The following is a 21,877-nucleotide window of genomic DNA, read 5'->3' on the forward strand; positions in this document are numbered from 1 at the left end:
GAATAGTTTCGAAGGAACAAGAGCTTCGAGAGAGAGGAGTGTTCGGCTGCCTATAGTTTCAATCGAGAGAGATTGTGTGTGTTCCTTGTTGCACAAATGAGAAGCCAAACCCTAAAGGTGTATGCTTGTAACCGTATAAGAAGGGAGTGGGCCGAATCCCTGCTTGGGCCGCCCCAGGGTCTCGAGTCCAACAACATGGACCGAATGGGTTGCGTAGGCAAGTGGGTTGTGTACTCGGGTTATGTAACATATAAACATTCATGCACATTTTCACACAAAACTCGGATAACATGTTATTCAAATAAAATTCACATAATCACGTAACGTTACACAAGGACAGGTTCGAAATACGAGTTGTCACATATCCCTCCGTTGAACCAAAAGTACAAAGAAGGCGCAGCTTAGGGGCGGATAAGACCAAGGCAATGAATAAGCAAGTCTGTGAGCTGTTAAAAGCAGGAATCTTAAGAGAGGTGCGCTATCAGAGTTGGGTTGCAAACCCCGTGATGGTGAAGAAGTCAAACGGAGGATGGAGAATGTGCGTCGATTATACCGATCTCAACAAGGCATGCCCTAAAGACTGCCACTCTTTGCCTGAGATCGACAAAAAGATAGACTCTCTCGCACCATACAGATGGAAATGTTTTCTGGACTGCTACAAAGGTTATCATCAAGTCCAGATGAAGCTGGAGGATGAAGACAAGATAGCTTTTCGAACCGACCTCGGAATCTTCTGTTACACAAAGATGCCGTTCGGTCTCAAAAACGCTGGTGCAACATACCAGCGCCTGATGGACAAAATTTTTGCAGAAGATATCGGGAAGCACATCGAGGTTTACATTGATGATCTCGTAATCAAAAGTCTTGAGGAAGACCAGATGTTAAAGGATATAGAGAAGACGTTTCACTCCTTGCAAAGCATAAATATGAAATTAAATCCAGCCAAATGTTCCTTTGGTATGGAGGAAGGAAAATTCTTGGGCTTCGTGGTCACAAATGGCGGCTTTAAAGTTAATCCAGAGAAAGTGCAAGCCATAGAGTGGATGTCGTCACCCCGAACAATCAAAGAAATGCAACGATTGGCTGACCGCCTAGCTGCGCTTAATCGATTTCTATCAAACCATGCTGCAAAATCATATCATTTTATCAACACCCTGCGCAACTGTGTTAAGAAGCAAGAATTCAAATGGACGCCAGAAGCAGAAAGCGCATTCTAGCAGATGAAAGAAGGTTTGATAAAGTTCCCTACTCTGACCGCGCCATTTGAAAAGGAACCACTCATCCTGTATTTGTCCTCTTCAGACAAGGCAGTGGGGTCGGTATTGTTGGTGGAGAGAAATGGAGTCCAGACTCCAATTTATTACGTCAGTAGGGTGCTTACTGATCCAGAAACGAGATATTCCACAATGGAAAAGTTGGTACTTGCGCTGCTACACGCCTCCAGAAGGCTGCGCAAATATTTTACAGGGCATGTGGTCACGGTACTCACCAACTTTAACATCAGCACCATATTACAAAAGCCAGAAACGTCAGGTCGCCTAGCGAAGTGGGCAATCGAACTGGGGGGCCACAACATTCTCTACAGGCCGCGCCCAGCAATCAAGGGTCAAGTCCTAGCGGACTTCATCACCGAAGTCCCAGAGGACAAAATCAAAGATTGTGAGATTGTCGAGACTCCCAGAGAAGACAAGTCCGATGGGTTATGGTTGCTATACACTGATGGGGCCTCAAACGAAGATGGTGCAGGGGCTGGATTGCGCCTGGTTTGTCCTGAGAAACATGAATTTACATACGCCATTAAGTTGGATTTTAAGAATACCAACAATGAGGCGGAATATGAAGCATTTTTGGCAGGCCTGCGCCTCGCCATCAAAATGGGAGCTCAAAACGTACAAGCGCATGTCGACTCACTTTTGATCGCCAGTCAAATCAACGGAGTGCATAATGCAAAGGGCGATGTTATGGCCTTGTATTTAGACCAAACAAAAGAGTTGCTGCAAAAATTCAAGTCATACAAGGTAGTACACATCAATCGCTCAGAGAACAAACCAGCGGACGCCTTGAGCAAGCTCGCCTCAACTTCTTTCCAAAATCTTGCCAAAGATGTACGAATCGAAGTACTAAAAAACCCGTCAGGTCTATTGCGTCAAGTAAATGTGATCAAGATAGGGCAACCATCTTGGATGACCCCTATCATTCAGTACTTGCAAGAGGGAATACTCCCTGATAACAAAGCAGAGGCAAGGAAGGTACAGAACAAGGCCCCGCATTATGAGATGAATGGTGGTATCTTGTACCGAAGATCCTTCTTGGGGCCACTTCTGCGCTGTGTAGACCCCCAAGATGCAAAATACTTGATCAGGGAGATTCACGAAGGAATATGTGGCATCCATGCAGTCCCACGCATGGTTGCCGCGAAATTAATGAACGCTGGTTACTATTGGCCAGGGATGCACGTGGACGCTCTAAAGGAATTGGGCAAATGCGACTCCTGTCAAAGGCATGCCCCGAAAACCCTGCGCCCGAAAAATGATCTCATTCCTATGTCCACTGTGCATGGCCTTTCCAGCAGTGGGGAATTGATATGGTCGGACCTTTCCCTGAAGCTCCGGGAGCTGTGAAGTTTATAATTGTGGCCGTCGATTATTTCACCAAGTGGGTGGAGGCCAAAGCACTCGCTTCAACAACTGCAATGATGGTGCGCAAGTTCATATGGGAACACATCATTTGCAGGTTTGGTCTCCCACTCAAAATTGTAAATGATAATGGCACCAACTTTGCTTTTGAAGACCTTTAAAAGTGGATGAAAGAGATGAACATCGAACACACTTTCTCATCCGTTGCGCATCCTCAGGGCAACAGACAAGTAGAAAGTGTTAACAAGAGTATCGTTGAAGGGATAAAAGCCCGACTGGGCACAAAGAGAAGAGGCTGGGTAGATGAGCTCCCGAGCATCCTGTGGGCTCCTCGAACCATGCCGAAAACAAGCACTTGCGAAACCCCTTTCAGCCTAGTTCATGGCTCAGAGGCGGTTATCCCAGCCGAAATTGGCCTGCCCTCACCGCGCTTGACACCAGTAAATACAATTGATAACGAGGCAAAACGTCGTCTTGACTTGGATTTACTCGAAGAAAGGCACGAAATTGCGCGAATTAAAGAAGCCAAGTACAAGACACAGCTGGGAAGGTATTACAATGCAAGAGTGCGCATTTATACCTTCACTCCAGGAGAGTATGTCTTCAGAGACAATGAAGCTTCAAACGCTGAAAGCCTAGGAAAGCTAGCGGCCAAATGGGAAGGCCCATACTTAATACACGAGGTGCTAGGGAAAGGGGCATACAAGTTGCGCACTCTGGATGGATACATCATCCCGCGCACGTGGAACGCGCAACAACTGCGCAAGTGCTATATGTAACTACTCTCGGCCTTGCGCCTCTACTCAGTCATGCTGGCCACGTGCCTTTTTAATTATCTATGTTGGCTAAACGTCCTTTATGTTACTTACATGTAACAACTCCTATCAAAAAAAGTCTTAATTATTATTTTAATTATCCAATAGGAAACGCAAATTAAGACACCCAAGTGATTATGCACAAACCCTAAAATTTTCAGAACAATCAAAATCAGGATCAGGGCCCCTAAAACTCAGGGGGGTAAACCCTAGTGACGATTATCTAAATTATGTGCTGTCAAATTCGAATTTTTCAATTTCATCAACTCAGCAGGCCTAGTCCCACACGTGGCAAACCTATGACCATTAGGTGCCCTTACGGACCGTAAGGGATAAAAGTCTTACGGTCCGTAAGCAATGTCAAATTTTTGGCAATAAATAGCAGACCTTAGATGAATTATTAAGTAAAGGTTTCATACAACCTAGTTTATCCCCGTGGGAGGGGACACCAGTGTTGTTTATTAAGAAAAAGGATGGTCCGATGAGAATGTGTATTGATTATAGAGAATTGAATAAGGTTACAATTAAGAATCGATGCCCATTACCTAGGATTGATGATCTTTTCGATCAAATTCAAGGAGCTAGATATTTTTCTAAGATATACCAACGTTCCGGATATCATCAATTGAAAGTACAAGAGGAAGACGTACCTAAAACTGCTTTCAGAACTAGGTATGGTCATTACAAGTTTACAGTCATGCCCTTCGGATTAACGAATGCACTTGCAACATTCATGGACAAAATGAATAGGATCTGTAAACCATATTTGGATAAATTTGTAATTATCTTCATCGACGATATACTTATTTATGCCAAAAGACAGGAAAAACATTATCAGCACTTGCATGCACTCTTAACTTTCTTAAGAAAAGAGAAGCTTTTCGCCAAATTCTCGAAGTGTGAATTTTGGCTACCAGAAGTACAATTTCTAGGTCATATGGTGAATCATGAAGGTATTCATGTAGATCCTGATAAGATAGCAGCAATTACCAAATGGAAGTTTCCGCAATCCACAATGGAAGTTAGGAGTTTTGTAGGTTTAACCGGATACTATAGACGGTTTATTAAGGATTTTTCGAAGATAGCTATATCATTAACTAAGCTAACCTGTAAAATAGTTAAGTTTGAATGAGGACCTAAATAAGAAGAAGCCTTTAGGATCTTAAAGCATAAATTAACAAATGCCCCAATCCTAGCCTTACCAGAAGGAGCAGAAGATTTTAAAGTATGTGGTGATGCTTCAAAGCTAGGATTTGGATGTGTGTTAATGCAACGCAAAAAGGTAATTGCGTATGCATCAAGGCAATTGAAAAAGCACGAAGAAAGCTATACCACTCATGACTTAGAATTAGGAGCCATAATTTTGCCCTTAAGATTTGGAGACATTATCTGTATGGAAGTAAGTTTACTGTCTATACGGGTCATAAGAATTTAAGATATATATTTGAGCAAAAAGAATTAAACATGAGGCAAAGGAGATGGATGAAAATCCTAAGTGACTACGACTGTGATATCCAGTATCATGAAGGAAAGGCTGAAGACAGCTAGAGATCGCCAGAAGAGTTATACAGATAATAGACGAAAGCCGTTGGAGTTTCAAGTTGGAGACAAAATGCTATTGAAAGTATCTCCTTGGAAAGGAGTTGTTAGATTCGGTAAGAAAGGAAAGCTAAGTCCAAGGTACGTAGACCATTTCCAGTGATCCAACGTATAGGACCAGTTGCTTATCATTTACAACTACCAGGAGAGTTAGGTGGAGTACATGATGTATTTCATGTATCCAATCTCAAGAAATGTCTATCAGACGAATCTTTGGTAGTACCTCCCCAAGATATAAAGGTAAACGAAAAATTAAAATTTGTAGATAAACCATTTCAGATAGAAGATAGAAAGATCAAATTTCTCAAAACACAAACGATTAGTGTTAGTTCAAGTAAAGTGGGATTCAAAGATAAGACCCTAATACACTTGGGAACGGGAATCAGAAAAGAAGCGAAAGTATCCTCAATTATTCCAGTAAATCTCGAGGACGAGATTTTTATTAAGGTGGGGAGAATGTAACAACTCCTATAAAAAAGTCTTAATTATTATTTTAATTATCCAATAGGAAACCCTAATTAAGACAGCCAAATGATTCTACACAAACCCTAAAATTTTCAGAACAATCAAAATCAGGATCAGGGCCCCTATAACTCAGGGGGGGGGGGGTAAACGCTAGTGACGATTATCTAAATTATGTGCTGTCAAATTCGAATTTTTCAATTTCATCAACTCAGCAGGCCTAGTCCCACACGTGGCAACCCTATGACCATTAGGTCTCCCTTACGGACCGTAAGGGATAAAAGTCTTACGGTCCGTAAGCAATGTCAAATTTTGGCTATAAATAGCAGACATTGGCACTTGATATTCTGCGTACGTTCGACGAAGAAATTCTTTTTAGGCACTGAGTTACGTTCTGTTTACCACAATTAACACACACGGATCACTAATCGACGCTGCAATACAGGGTAATAACTCGATCGCTATTACGATTCAACGTCCGATCGATTGAAACTATCCAACGTATGATTAAGTGCTGCTCAAATTGAGTTTATACTTTGTCATTCGTCGTGATTTCGACTTGAATGTTTGAGTGCTATCCGAACTCGGGCTATACTCTGTCATTCGTTGTGAATCCGCTGAATTGTTAAGTATTGCACTTTGTTAATCGTTGTGAGGGTTTAATCTCGTGAATTGACGTAACTGCTGTATTAGTTACTAACCCCGTTTGTGTGCATTGTTATTTAAATTAGGTTAATCAAGGCTAATCAGTAGGCTTATACACTACTCGTTAAATCTGCAACGTGAGTCATTTTCTTTTTATCAACTGTTTTACAATACTCCAAATTATTTTCAAAAGTTATAATTACAGGGACTAAGTCGTGGATATCTTGAATCACTAGCTAGTGGGGTATTGTGCACATTACTAATTTTCTCCCAGTTAGGTTCATTGACCTACTAGGGATAATCATCACAATTTGGGTTCATTGACCTAATAGTGGTATGACCATCGTCAACATTGTGACATGTCACCATTGTGACACGGCGCCAGATAAAAAAATAAGATATAAGCCATTGTAATCGCTCTTATGCTGTAATTAATAACTATGCATCATTTTATGTAAATAGAATGATTCACTCAGTATTTCCCGCTGACAAAACCTTTTTCAAACATGTTTCAGGTAATCTGTTATGATCTAGGAAAAGTGCCGTGAAGCACTACAAGCTTAAGAAAGTGGCTCAGGATAAAATAAAGAAACATGTTTTGTAAAATAAAAGATTTCTTCGTGAAATCAAATGATTGTAAATTATCGGGGTTTTAACCCGAGTTGTGAAATAAAATAATCGGGAAATATTTCAGTTTTAAAAAGATCCTGATAATAAACTTCCGCTGTTAAACTCAATTAATTAAATACCACGGGATTTCTGTCCCGCGGCTCCTGAAACGGATCAAACCGGGTCGGGGGCCGTGACAGAAAAAGGTGTATCAGAGCCACTGATCGAGCCACTAATTTAAGCCAATTAAGTTTTCTATAAAATTTTGTTATAAATTTTGACTTAGTAATTGTGTGTATTTTGCTAAACAGCATGAGTGGCTTGTCTGACGCCCTTCAGAATTTAAATCTCTATCCAGTAAGAATAGAGGTTTCCAGAGATTTCAATAGGTATATACCAGACATAGAAGAACCTATAGAATTCAACGCTTTACCTCTCGAGAAACCCAAGCCTAAGAAAATGGAAATTGGGGAAAGTTCTAGGCAAATTGAAAGGTTACCATCTCAGGAAGAGCTAGATTTTATATTGGCAAGCTATAATACTATTAAGCCTGTTAATGAAAATGTTTTTATTCACTTTCTTAAAACACAACTACCAATGAACTTAGAACCAGCTATTCCAAATCTTTCAATCCACTCGCTAATAGACGAATGGTTAACTAATGAAATACAGTTCCAAAACAATCCCTATAAGCTTTTTCCTCAGTTCAATCCAGAACCTTTACCAAATCCACCAATGAGTAACGAGAATATGGCTGAAATCCGTAATATCGTCAAGGCTGTGAAACCTCGCACGATTGACGATGCAGTGGATTTAGCCAATACTCTGACTGACGAACTAGTACGGACAAGAGATGAAAATAGAAGGAAGGAAGTAGCCCAAAAGATTACCCAAGGATTCCGTCCGGGTAACCATAACAATTTCAAGAAAGGAGGGAATGGGCAATCTTCCACTAGCCCATTTTGCAATTCTTGCAAAAGAAAGCATTTTGGAAGATGCAAAGGATATTGCAATTTTTGCAAAATTCCGTGGCATCAAGAAGAAGACTGCAGGAGGAAGAGATTTTCAGTCTGCTACAACTGTGGAGAAGCTGGACATCTTAGGCCAGATTGTCCAAAACTTAACAAACTATCTAACTATAAAGCCAAACCTGCAGAAAAAGCAAAAAGGAATGTAAGAGCCTTCCAACTGACTGCTCAGGAAGCAGAGCTCATTCCAGATGTGATAGCTGGTACGTTCTTAGTTCACAACGTTTACACAAAAGTATTATTTGACTCTGGTGCAAACCAAAGTTTTATAAATATTTCATTCTGCCAAACTCTTAACTTACCTTCAACCAGCATTAGGCAAATTTCTACAGTAGAAACGGCATATGGGAATTCAGTTAAAATAAATAAGGTTCTGCAAAACGTAGAAATAGAACTTTTAAGTCATAAATTTCTGCAACCCCATTATCCATGAAATTAGTTGAATTTGATAATATGTTAGGAATGGATTGGTTAGTAAAAAACCATGCTTAAATTATATGTGATAAGAATTCCATAAAAATTTATGCACCCACTGGAGAAGTAATAATGATTACAGGAGATAAGCCATGTAAACCCATAAATTTTATATCAGTAATGAAAGTTACTAATTATGAACAAAAGCAAGGAATAGTATAAATGATTTCAGTAATCATTAATACTAAAGATAAAGAACTTAAGGAAATTTCTGTAGTTTCAGAATACCCAGATGTATTTCCAGAAGAATTACCAAGGTTACCACCAGATAGGGAGGTAGAATTTAGGATTCATCTAATTCCAGAAACTATACCGATAGCCAAGGCACCTTATCGGTTAGCACCCACAGAAATATTAAAACTGAAAAATCAATTAGATGAATTATTAAGTAAAGGTTTCATACAACCTAGTTTATCCCCGTGGGAGGGGGCACCAGTGTTGTTTATTAAGAAAAAGGATGGTCCGATGAGAATGTGTATTGATTATAGAGAATTGAATAAGGTTACAATTAAGAATCGATACCCATTACCTAGGATTGATGATCTTTTCGATCAACTTCAAGGAGCAAGATATTTTTCTAAGATATACCTACGTTCCGGATATCATCAATTGAAAGTACAAGAAGAAGACATACCTAAAACTGCTTTCAGAACTAGGTATGGTCATTACAAGTTTACAGTCATGCCCTTCGGATTAACGAATGCACTTGCAACATTCATGGACAAAATGAATAGAATCTGTAAACCATATTTGGATAAATTTGTAATTATCTTCATCGACGATATACTTATTTATGCCAAAAGACAGGAAAAACATTATCAGCACTTGCATGCACTCTTAACTTTGTTAAGAAAAGGGAAGCTTTTCGCCAAATTCTCAAAGTGTGAATTTTGGCTACCAAAAGTACAATTTCTAGGTCATATGGTGAATCATGAAGGTATTCACGTAGATCCTAATAAGATAGCAGCAATTACCAAATGGAAGGTTCCGCAATCCGTAATGGAAATTAGGAGTTTTGTAGGTTTAACCGGATACTATAGACGGTTTATTAAGGATTTTTCCAACATAGCTATATCATTAACTAAGCTAACCTGTAAAACAGTTAAGTTTGAATGAGGACCTAAATAAGAAGAAGCCTTTAGGATCTTAAAGCATAAATTAACAAATGCCCCAATCCTAGCCTTACCAGAAGGAACAGAAGATTTTAAAGTATATGGTGATGCTTCAAAGCTAGGATTTGGATGTGTGTTAATGCAACGCAAAAAGGTAATTGCATATGCATCAAGGCAATTGAAAAAGCACGAAGAAAGCTATACCACTCATGACTTAGAATTAGGAGCCATAATTTTGCCCTTAAGATTTGGAGACATTATCAGTATGGAAGTAAGTTTACTGTCTATACGGTCATAAGAATTTAAGATATATATTTGAGCAAAAAGAATTAAACATGAGGCAAAGGAGATGGATGAAAATCCTAAGTGACTACGACTGTGATATTCAGTATCACGAAGGAAATGCTGAAGACGGCTAGAGATCGCCAGAAGAGTTATACAGATAATAGACGAAAGTCGTTGGAGTTTCAAGTTGGAGACAAAATGCTATTGAAATTATCTCCTTGGAAAGGAGTTGTTAGATTCGGTAAGAAAGGAAAGCTAAGTCCAAGGTACGTAGGACCATTTCCAGTGATCCAACGTATAGGACCAGTTGCTTATCGTTTACAACTACCAGGAGAGTTAGCTGGAGTACATGATGTATTTCATGTATCCAATCTCAAGAAATGTCTATCAGACGAATCTTTGGTAGTACCTCTCCAAGATATAAAGGTAAACGAAAAATTAAAATTTGTAGATAAACCATTTCAGATAGAAGATAGAAAGATCAAATTTCTCAAAACACAAACGATTAGTGTTAGTTCAAGTAAAGTGGGATTCAATGATAGGACCCTAATACACTTGGGAACGGGAATCAGAAAAGAAGCGAAAGTATCCTCAATTATTCCAGTAAATCTCGAGGATGAGATTTTTATTAAGGTGGGGAGAATGTAACAACTCCTATAAAAAAAAGTCTTAATTATTATTTTAATTATCCAATAGGAAACCCTAATTAAGACACCCAAATGATTCTACACAAACCCTAAAATTTTCAGAACAATCAAAATCAGGATCAGGGCCCCTAAAACTCGGGGGGGGGGGGGTAAACCCTAGTGACGATTATCTAAATTATGTGCTGTCAAATTCGAATTTTTCAATTTCATCAACTCAGCAGGCCTAGTCCCAAACGTGGCAACCCTATGACCATTAGGTGTCCCTTACGGACCGTAAGAGATAAAAGTCTTACGGTCCGTAAGCAATGTCAAATTTTGGCTATAAATAGCAGACATTGGCACTTGATATTTTGCGTACGTTCGACGAAGAAATTCTTTTTAGGCACTGAGTTACGTTCTGTTTACCACAATTAACACACACGGATCACTAATCGACGCCGCAATACAGGGTAATAACTCGATCGCTATTACGATTCAACGTCCGATCGATTGAAACTATCCAACGTATGATTAAGTGGTGCTCAAATTGAGTTTATACTTTGTCATTCGTCGTGATTTCGACTTGAATCTTTGAGTGTTGTCCGAACTCGGGCTATACTCTGTCATTCGTTGTGAATCCGCTGAAGTGTTAAGTATTGCACTTTGTTAATCGTTGTGAGGGTTTAGTCTCGTGAATTGACGTAACTGCTGTATTAGTTACTAACCCCGTTTGTGTGCATTGTTATTTAAATTAGGTTAATCAAGGCTAATCAGTAGGCTTATACACTACTCGTTAAATCTGCAACGTGAGTCATTCTCTTTTTATCAACTGTTTTACAATACTCCAAATTATTTTCAAAAGTTATAATTACAGGGACTAAGTCGTGGATATCTTGAATCACTGGCTAGTGGGGTATTGTGCACATTACTAATTTTCTCCCAGTTAGGTTCATTGACCTACTAGGGATAACCATCACAATTTGGGTTCATTGACCTAATAGTGGTATGACCATCGTCACCATTGTGACATGTCACCATTGTGACACGGCGCCAGATAAAAAAATAAGATATAAGCCATTGTAATCGCTCTTATGCTGTAATTAATAACTATGCATCATTTTATGTAAATAGAATGATTCACTCAGTATTTCCCGCTGACAAAACCTTTTTCAAACATGTTTCAGGTAATCTGTTATGATCTAGGAAAAGTGCCGTGAAGCACTACAAGCTTAAGAAAGTGGCTCAGGATAAAATAAAGAAACATGTTTTGTAAAATAAAAGATTTCTTCGTGAAATCAAATGATTGTAAATTATCGTGGTTTTATCCCGAGTTGTGAAATAAAATAATCGGGAAATATTTTAGTTTTAAAAAGATCCTGATAATAAACTTCCGATGTTAAACTCAATTAATTAAATACCACGGGATTTCTGTCCTGCGGCTCCTGAAACGGATCAAACCGGGTCGGGGGCCGTGACAGAAAAAGGTGGTATCAGAGCCACTGATCGAGCCACTAATTTAAGCCAATTAAGTATTTAGAAAATACTTAATTTTTATTAATTGCTATTCTGTGATTTTGTGTTTTATTATCTGACTAATTGTGTACAGTATGGGCAGATCTTTATATGCTAGCCAATGTAGCGATTAATGCAAATCCTTAAATAATTTGACCCAAGTTTTAGCACCATTATTATCTACCATCTAGAAACCTTATTCAAGAAATAAATAAAATTACAAATAAAACCTAGTGTGTTTTAAATTTCAGTTGTTTTGGTAGTTACCCAGTATGAAATAATATTTAAAAGTTTTCTATAAAATTTTGTTATAAATTTTAACTTAGTAATTGTGTGTATTTTGCTAAACAGCATGAGTGGCTTGTCTGACGCCCTTTAGAATTTAAATCTCTATCCAGTAAGAATAGAGGTTTACAGAGATTTCAATAGGTATATACCAGACATAGAAGAACCTATAGAATTCAACGCTTTACCTCTCGAGAAACCCAAGCCTAAGAAAATGGAAATTGGGGAAAGTTCTAGGCAAATTGAAAGGTTACCATCTCAGGAAGAGCTAGATTTTATATTGGCAAGCTATAATACTATTATGCCTGTTAATGAAAATGTTTTTATTCACTTTCTTAAAACACAACTACCAATGAACTTAGAACCAGCTATTCCAAACCTTCAATCCACTCGCAAATAGACGAATGGTTAACTAATGAAATACAGTTCCAAAACAATCCCTATAAGCTTTTTCCTCAGTTCAATCCAGAACCTTTACCAAATCCACCAATGCGTAACGGGAATATGGCTGAAATCCGTAATATCGTCAAGGCTGCGAAACCTCGCAAGATTGATGATGCAGTGGATTTAGCCAATACTCTGACTGACGAACTAGTACGGACAAGAGAAGAAAATAGAAGGAAGGAAGTAGCCCAAAAGATTACCCAAGGATTCCGTCCGGGTAACCATAACAATTTCAAGAAAGGAGGGAATGGGCAATCTTCCACTAGCCCATTTTGCAATTCTTGCAAAAGAAAGCATTTTGGAAGATGCAAAGGATATTGCAATTTTTGCAAAATTCCGGGGCATCAAGAAAAAGACTGCAGGAGGAAGAGATTTTCAGTCTGCTACAACTGTGGAGAAGCTGGACATCTTAGGCCAGATTGTCCAAAACTGAACAAACTATCTAACAATAAAGCCAAACCAGCAGAAAAAGCAAAAAGGAATGTAAGAGCCTTCCAACTGACTGCTCAGGAAGCAGAGCTCATTCCAGATGTGATAGCTGGTACGTTCTTAGTTCACAACGTTTACACAAAAGTATTATTTGACTCTGGTGCAAACCAAAGTTTTATAAATATTTCATTATGCCAAACTCTTAACTTACCTTCAACCAGCATTAGGCAAATTTCTACAGTAGAAACGGCATATGGGAATTCAGTTAAAATAAATAAGGTTCTGCAAAACGTAGAAATAGAACTTTTAAGTCATAAATTTCTGCAGCCCCATTATCTATGAAATTAGTTGAATTTGATAATATGTTAGGAATGGATTGGTTAGTAAAAAACCATGCTTAAATTATCTTTGATAAGAATTTCATAAAAATTTATGCACCCACTGGAGAAGTAATAATGATTACAGGAGATAAGCCATGTAAACCCATAAATTTTATATCAGTAATGAAAGTTACTAATTATGAACAAAAGCAAGGAATAGTATAAATGATTTCAGTAATCATTAATACTAAAGATAAAGAACTTAAGGAAATTTCTGTAGTTTCAGAATACCCAGATGTATTTCCAGAAGAATTACCAGGGTTACCACCAGATAGGGAGGTAGAATTTAGGATTCATCTAATTCCAGAAACTATATCGATAGCCATGGCACCTTATCGGTTAGCACCCACAGAAATATTAAAACTGAAAAATCAATTAGATGAATTATTAAGTAAAGGTTTCATACAACCTAGTTTATCCCCGTGGGAGGGGGCACCAGTGTTGTTTATTCAGAAAAAGGATGGTCCGATAAGAATGTGTATTGATTATAGAGAATTGAATAAGGTTACAATTAAGAATCGATACCCATTACCTAGGATTGATGATCTTTTCAATCAACTTCAAGGAGCTAGATATTTTTCTAAGATATACCTACGTTCCGGATATCATCAATTGAAAGTACAAGAGGAAGACATACATAAAACTGCTTTCAGAACTAGGTATGGTCATTACAAGTTAACAGTCATGCCCTTCGGATTAACGAATGCACTTGCAACATTCATGGACAAAATGAATAAAATCTGTAAACCATATTTGGATAAATTTGTAATTATCTTCATCGACGATATACTTATTTATGCCAAAAGACAGGAAAAACATTATCAGCACTTGCATGCACTCTTAACTTTGTTAAGAAAAGAGAAGCTTTTCGCCAAATTCTCAAAGTGTGAATTTTGGCTACAAGAAGTACAATTCCTAGGTCATATGGTGAATCATGAGGGTATTCACGTAGATCCTGATAAGATAGCAGCAATTACCAAATGGAAGGTTCCGCAATCCGCAATGGAAATTAGGAGTTTTGTAGGTTTAACCGGATACTATAGACGGTTTATTAAGGATTTTTCCAAGATAGCTATATCATTAACTAAGCTAACCTGTAAAACAGTTAAGTTTGAATGAGGACCTAAATAAGAAGAAGCCTTTAGGATCTTAAATCATAAATTAACAAATGCCCCAATCCTAGCCTTACCAGAAGGAACAGAAGATTTTAAAGTATATGGTGATGCTTCAAAGCTAGGATTTGGATGTGTGTTAATGCAACGCAAAAAGGTAATTGCGTATGCATCAAGGCAATTGAAAAAGCACGAAGAAAGCTATACCACTCATGACCTAGAATTAGGAGCCATAATTTTGCCCTTAAGATTTGGAGACATTATCTGTATGGAAGTAAGTTTACTGTCTATACGGTTCATAAGAATTTAAGATATATATTTGAGCAAAAAGAATTAAACATGAGGCAAAGGAGATGGATGAAAATCCTAAGTGACTACGACTGTGATATTCAGTATCACGAAGGAAAGGCTGAAGACGGCTAGAGATCGCCAGAAGAGTTATACAGATAATAGACGAAAGCCGTTGGAGTTTCAAGTTGGAGACAAAATGCTATTGAAAGTATCTCCTTGGAAAGGAGTTGTTAGATTCGGTAAGAAAGGAAAGCTAAGTCCAAGGTACGTAGGACCATTTCCAGTGATCCAACGTATAGGACCAGTTGCTTATCGTTTACAACTACCAGGAGAGTTAGCTGGAGTACATGATGTATTTCATGTATCCAAACTCAAGAAATGTCTATCAGACGAATCTTTGGTAGTACCTCTCCAAGATATAAAGGTAAAAGAAAAATTAAAATTTGTAGATAAACCATTTCAGATAAGAAGATAGAAAGATCAAATTTCTCAAAACACAAACGATTAGTGTTAGTTCAAGTACAGTGGGATTCAAAGGTAGGACCCTAATACACTTGGGAACGGGAATCAGAAAAGAAGCGAAAGTATCCTCAATTATTCCAGTAAATCTCGAGGACGAGATTTTTATTAAGGTGGGGAGAATGTAACAACTCCTATAAAAAAAGTCTTAATTATTATTTTAATTATCCAATAGGAAACCCTAATTAAGACACCCAAATGATTCTACACAAACCCTAAAATTTTTAGAACAATCAAAATCAGGATCAGGGCCCCTAAAACTCAGGGGGGTAAACCCTAGTGACGATTATCTAAATTATGTGCGGTCAAATTCGAATTTTTCAATTTCATCAACTCAACAGGCCTAGTCCCACACGTGGCAACCCTATGACCATTAGGTGTCCCTTACGGACCGTAAGGGATAAAAGTCTTACGGTCCGTAAGCAATGTCAAATTTTGGCTATAAATAGCAGACATTGGCACTTGATATTCTGCGTACGTTCGACGAAGAAATTCGTTATAGGCACTGAGTTATGTTCTGTTTACCATAACTAACACACACGGATCACTAATCGACGCCGTAATACAGGGTAATAACTCGATCGCTATTACGATTCAACGTCCGATTGATTGAAACTATCCAACGTATGATTAAGTGCTGCTCAAATTGAGTTTATACTTTGTCATTCGTCGTGATTTCGACTTGAATGTTTGAGTGCTGTCTGAACTCGGGCTATACTCTGTCATTCGTTGTGAATCTGCTGAATTGTTAAGTATTGCACTTTGTTAATCGTTGTGAGGGTTTAATCTCGTGAATTGACGTAACTGCTGTATTAGTTACTAACCTCGTTTGTGTGCATTGTTATTTAAATTAGGTTAATCAAGGCTAATCAGTAGGCTTATACACTACTCGTTAAATCTGCAACGTGAGTCATTCTCTTTTTATCAACTGTTTTACAATACTCAAAATTATTTTCAAAAGTTATAATTACAGGGACTAAGTCATGGATATCTTGAATCACTGGCTAGTGGGGTATTGTGCACGTTACTAATTTTCTCCCAGTTAGGTTCATTGACCTACTAGGGATAATCATCACTATTTGGGTTCGTTGACCTAATAGTGGTATGACCATCGTCACCATTGTGACATGTCACCATTGTGACACGGCGCCAGATAAAAAAATAAGATATAAGCCATTGTAATCGCTCTTATGTTGTAATTAATAACTATGCATCATTTTATGTAAATAGAATGATTCACTCAGTATTTCCCGCTGACAAAACCTTTTTCAAACATGTTTCAGGTAATCTGTTATGATCTAGGAAAAGTGTCGTGAAGCACTACAAGCTTAAGAAAGTGGCTCAGGATAAATTAAAGAAACATGTTTTGTAAAATAAAAGATTTCTTCGTGAAATCAAATGATTGTAAATTACCGGGGTTTTATCCCGAGTTGTGAAATAAAATAATCGGGAAATATTTCAGTTTTAAAAAGATCCTGATAATAAACTTCCGCTATTAAACTCAATTAATTAAATACCACAGGATTTCTGTCCCGCGGCTCCTGAAACGGATCAAACCGGGTCGGGGGCCGTGACATTACATGCGATGTATGTTGGCCTAAGCGCCTGTTTCTTAATCAATGAAAGCATACGACTTATGTTTTTCTTTTATCATGATGACGTCTATGTTACAAATGCATGTTAAACTTTTGATTAGCACGAAAACACTTCAGTAAATTACGAGCTCTTGAGTTATGCCTCCAAGGTCCTCCGCGAACATAGTGCGAGACCGGGCAGTTACACTCACACAAGAGCCACACTTACATTTATTCACGCTAACTTAACCAAAGTTTCTAACAACAGTGCAATAATTGTAACTGGACAAAGGAAAATCAAACATAAAGATTATATTAAACAAGCGCAACCGCGCAATGATTACATGTCAAAATAACAAAGCATCATCAGTTCGAAACAAAATAAGCGCAACCGCGCAACGGGTTACATTTGACACCTAAAACTAAAATTACAAGGCAAAACGCCTGTCAACGCTATCTACTCATAGCCGTCACCACCATCATCATCGTCGTCGTCGTCGTGCTTATCACCATCGCCATCACCATCATCATCGTTGCCCGCTGGTTCCTCCTCATCAGATAATAAAACAGTTTCTGGTGGGTCGAGGATGGCTTTTAGCCGTTGCCACCAATCATCATGCTTCAGTGCCTCTGCAACCAAATCCATCACAGGCAATGATATATGATAATAAGCCTTTTCAGCGCGAGCCAACTCCGCATCCGCCTGATTGGTCACTGAGCAATGACTAGTATCAAACTCTTGTCCTATTGCTTCTTCAACATGCTGCGCACAGTCTAGATAACCTCCACGATGACCAACCGCGCGTGAGGCATCTATGAGAGCAGCAACAGCTCCATCCAGTTCTCCAGCATTGAGGATAGAGTTGGCCATCTACAGCAAAGGTAATGAATTAAGAGATAGGCCTTAACAAATAAAAGCCTAAGTTAAGAAGAGCACCATACCAGAACTACTCCCCTACCACGCATCCATTCAGCCTCGGCAACCAATGTGTCAACAAGGCCTTGAGCTTCGGAGTAATTGTTCTACGCTACGTTAAGGGCAGATGTACTCATGTCTCGCGCCTCCTCAGCCTTTTTCTTGGCCTCCTCAGCAGAAGCAACTTTCCCCTTCTCAGCTTCAAGGTCGATCTCCAAGGACTCATTTTTGTCAACCTGCTCTTGCAGGCGACGCTTTAACCATGCAATTTCGTCGTCCTTGGCCGCCAGGTCTTTATCCTTACTAGATACCTGCGCCTTAAGCTCAGCCTACAAAAGGAAAGACAGACTTGGATAATTTCACAAGTAAAAGTTATAAAGGGAAGAAGGGTTAACAATTATCAGACCTCAACATGTTCCCTAGCAGCTTGAACATCTTCAAGCTTCCCTTTCAATTCAGCAACTTGACCCTCAAGCTCGGTAATCTTGGCTCGGGCTGCATACATACACTGATTATCTTTTTCGCAAATTTTCTTCCATTCAGCCTTCTCCTTCGCCAGAAGATCTTCAGCAGCACGAAGTTTGCCCCTAAGGCCTTCACGGCCCCACTCTTCTGATTTCCTATCAGATTCAAACTTGGCCTTCTCTTCGGCAAGGGCAGCCTTAGCTTTCTCATAATCCTTAACCTGCCTCACCAGGCGCTCACGATACTTTTCCCAATCCACCTGCTCCTTAACCATCGTGCGCCATTCCGCACAATCTGGTGATTGGCGGCGCGAGTATTGGCCTCTGCAACAACATAGGCTTGGTATAGCCCATCATGAGTTCGCGCCCTCTGGCGGTTAACCTCACCAGGAGGGAAGGAATTTAAGAACCAATCACGACATGCTCCAAACTCCATAAAAGTATCCTTCTGCTTTAGACCCCAGGGAGCTTGATGGGGGTGTTACCGCGCGTCTCCTCTGTATAAGTCTTGTAGTAAAGATCACCCACAATGTATTTAGGGCCGATGGGAGATTGTGGTATAAACCCCCCAGCGCCACCAGAACTTGCGCCACCTGCAGCAGTAGTCTTTTCCTTGTGAATAGCAGAACCTGATCCCCTAGTAGTAATAGAAGTTACTTGAGCAGTCTGAACGGGGGCATTAAAGAAAAAGTTAAAAGCCAAAAATCTAACCAGGAGAGAATTTATAAAGAGAGCGCAGATTGCTCTATTTTCCGATCAGAGGGATTCCACCAGTCTTCTGCGCAACAGACGCACCAGCTGTGGTCTCTCCCCTACTTCTTTTTCTACTGACCAACTTTGTAGCAGGTTCCTCCTCTTCTTCTTCCTCATCTTCTTCATCAAGAGCGATGGAAGACGCTGTGGCTCCAGCATCTGGGTTCCGAGACCCCACGCTCCCCGAGCTTTTTGAACCAGCAGCGCTGGTCTTCTTCTCGCCTATACGCGATAAACCTTCAAGTGAGTCACTGATGATAACATAATCCTCCAAGTTAATCTGACGAAAGCGTAGAGTACCTTTATCAGCAGCACCAGCAGTCACGCGGCTACTCCCGCCCTTTTTGCTGGTCACGACAGCGTCATTGGTAATGATCTTCTTCTTCTTGGACTTTTTCTTTTTTTCTTCAGGGTCAATCCCTAGGTCACGCAACACACCTGCAAGGATGTTAGACCACGAACTTAGCTCCCCATTCGAAGACCCTACAGACTCCTCGCGGGAAAGATAAAGAATCTCTTTTCCAGCAGAGGTCACAGCTCGCACGGGTCGGGGATTGGGGATATGGGCACCTTCAGTCGCAATAGGAGGATCAGCGAAAGCCCCATCAACTGGGTACATGAAGCGCGCCTTGATGGTATCATACCAGTATTGCTCACTTGGCCTTAGTGGGCGAACTCCCATAGATCCACCAAAGGTGGGAAACACAGCTTGGTAAAGGCGTGCCTCTACATTCAACATTTAACGGTTAAATGCTGAAAGTTAAACAAAAATAACCATGGAAACAACTCACCTTTACCCTGAAACTTCAACACCGGCACCTCTTCGCTGTCCTGCGGCCACTGGTCACTGATCTGCGCCACGACCATAACATTTTCACCAAACACTCGGTTTGGAGTGGCAGTAAGCTTCAAATACCAATCTTCCTTCTTCAGAATCGCCAGATCTTCCTTCTCAATCACATCAGTCCATAGTCGGAAGGTCATGGCAATCAGAATAACCTCTTCTCGAATAAAGAAGAATTTCTGTTTCCAATCATGGAAACTCTTCGGTGGGTTCAAGAGGATCTTTTTAGCCGCCCCCTGGTAGCCAAAGGAGTAAAAACCCATATTTCGGATCAACTGGTAAAATACCCTGGATCTTTCAACTGTAGGCTCTATATCGTGGGCTCGGCATAGGAACTCGAAGTGCCGCACCCTTACCATACCGGGTTGACTCATCTGAGAAATGTGAAACCCATAATAATGAAGGATATGGGCCAAGAACTCCGTCGCTGGCAACCGGAAGTTGCCTTGCAAAAAGAAGTCTTCAAACAAGGTGATATACCCCGACGGTACATCAGCGACCGTCTGATTCTGGCCGGGGTATCAGGCATCCCATTCCGGTGGAAACCGGAAGCCCCTGGTGATCTGTTCGAGCAACCCTAGATCCCACTTCAGGACACGAAGTGGACCTTCTTCTCCAGGATTCTCTTCTTGATGATGTTCTTCAGCCATCAATAATATAGGAAGAAATGTCGAATATGTTCAAAAAATCTTGAAGTTCTGCTATTGCAGGTTGAACATTTGAAGATATGAAGAGGAAGGTCGGAGAGAAGAAGTCGGCAACAGTAGAAGAAGTAAGGCTCTCTCACCCCTCATCGGATATATATACCCATCACATTTAATGTGATGGGTAAACGTGCCGAGATCACCGGGCACGTGACCAATCAAAAAACGCCACGTAAGGCGGGATTCTCGGAGTGACGGTTACCACACGCGCGTGGGCTTCACTCGCCTAACGGAAAGCCAAACCGTCAGGGAAAACTTGATGACAGCCGTGTCAGCAGTCAACTCAAACGTCGCCATCAACGACATTTGCACCAACCCGTCAGAATTCAAAATTCGAGGGTTTTCCCGCCTAAAATTACTACAAACTCCATGCAGAAGTTACTCAGGCCGCGCAGCTCTGATGATTACTCAGGCCTGCGCACCTACACCCAAAAGCAGCGAATCATTAGCAGCATAATCCGGTAGCCGCGTCGTAGTAGCTGACAAGCAATTACACGCGCGCGCCTACCAAGATCAATTAAGCATTTTCTCATAACTAGCACTTTTCTTTAAGTCCAGAGCTCCAACCACTTACTTCGCACATGGTGCAACACTGGACTGGGGGACTTGAAGGGGTATGGTCACAAAAAGCCGCGCAATCCGTCTAACAGGTCGCGCACAGGACCATACTCCTAATGGAACAAGTGGTTCAATTTCAGACTCACGCGGCTACTTTACCAAAGACTGACCTCGCGCGAGGTCTAAACAAGAGAAAACACCACATTCAACACTTAGCATTCTGAATAAGAGCCTCCAACCACCCATACCCTGCGCGGGCTAGTTCCGTGTTCAGCAAGGGCCGCGCAGAGATATGGCGTAGGGCTACTTCAGAAGGCACACAAGGTCAAGTGGCAGAAGAAAAGTGCCAATCCACGTCCTCCAGGCTCTGCTCAATCGTGCTCCACGATCGTCTGACGTGTAGGAGACAAAAAGTACTTAAGGACGCCTATGTGGCACCAATCACAGGGCAGAGACACCTGCCCCACGATCTCCACTTACCTGCTGATGGAAGAAGGACAACAAGGCTGACAAGAGTGACACGTGGCTCCAATCACGGTGCGCCAGCACCGGAGAACTTCTAGAAGCCACTAACGGTCGACACCAGTGAGACAAGGAGTATATCCGCTATGTTGTCGCCTTCCGGCCCAAGGCCCATCAGCCCACATCCTCTTACACCTCTCCGGCTATAAATAGAGACCTTAGTTCACAGGTTAAACATTCTATTCCCTCTACTCTCACTCTTTACACACTTTAATCTCCTCAAAACAGTTGCTTATTCTCATGCCGGAGTCTGGTTAAGAGGGAAACCCCCATATTCCC

General features: G+C 40.3%; 2 protein-coding genes across 2 annotated transcripts; one reads left to right on the top strand and one right to left on the bottom strand.

The window, feature by feature from the left end:
- The first annotated feature begins 1,220 nt into the window (after nucleotides 1–1,220).
- LOC110892912 lies at nucleotides 1,221–2,621 on the top strand. The gene has a single exon (XM_022140047.1). The coding sequence runs from the start codon at nucleotides 1,221–1,223 to the stop codon at nucleotides 2,619–2,621; it is 1,401 nt and encodes a 466-aa protein (XP_021995739.1).
- A 14,673-nt stretch (nucleotides 2,622–17,294) lies between these two features.
- Nucleotides 17,295–18,492, bottom strand: LOC110892911. Its single transcript, XM_022140046.1, has 3 exons — nucleotides 18,160–18,492; nucleotides 17,870–18,082; nucleotides 17,295–17,708 (listed from the first exon to the last, which is right to left on the bottom strand). The coding sequence occupies exons 1-3, from the start codon at nucleotides 18,490–18,492 to the stop codon at nucleotides 17,295–17,297; spliced, it is 960 nt and encodes a 319-aa protein (XP_021995738.1).
- Between the last annotated feature and the right edge of the window lie 3,385 nt (nucleotides 18,493–21,877).

Source organism: Helianthus annuus, chromosome 12, assembly GCF_002127325.2.
Source record: "Helianthus annuus cultivar XRQ/B chromosome 12, HanXRQr2.0-SUNRISE, whole genome shotgun sequence".
Classification (NCBI taxonomy): Eukaryota; Viridiplantae; Streptophyta; class Magnoliopsida; order Asterales; family Asteraceae; genus Helianthus; species Helianthus annuus.

Bases quoted from the DNA above. Each gene is read 5' to 3' on its own strand.
- LOC110892912 (XM_022140047.1), top strand. From the start codon at position 1,221: ATGAAAGAAGGTTTGATAAAGTTCCCTACTCTGACCGCGCCATTTGAA.
- LOC110892911 (XM_022140046.1), bottom strand. From the start codon at position 18,492: ATGGTTAAGGAGCAGGTGGATTGGGAAAAGTATCGTGAGCGCCTGGTG. The intron at 18,083-18,159 runs GTCTGATAATTG...TTCCTTTTGTAG, and splicing joins CTGCTAGGGAACATGTTGAG to GCTGAGCTTAAGGCGCAGGT. The intron at 17,709-17,869 runs GTAGCGTAGAAC...CCTTTGCTGTAG, and splicing joins TGAGTACATCTGCCCTTAAC to ATGGCCAACTCTATCCTCAA.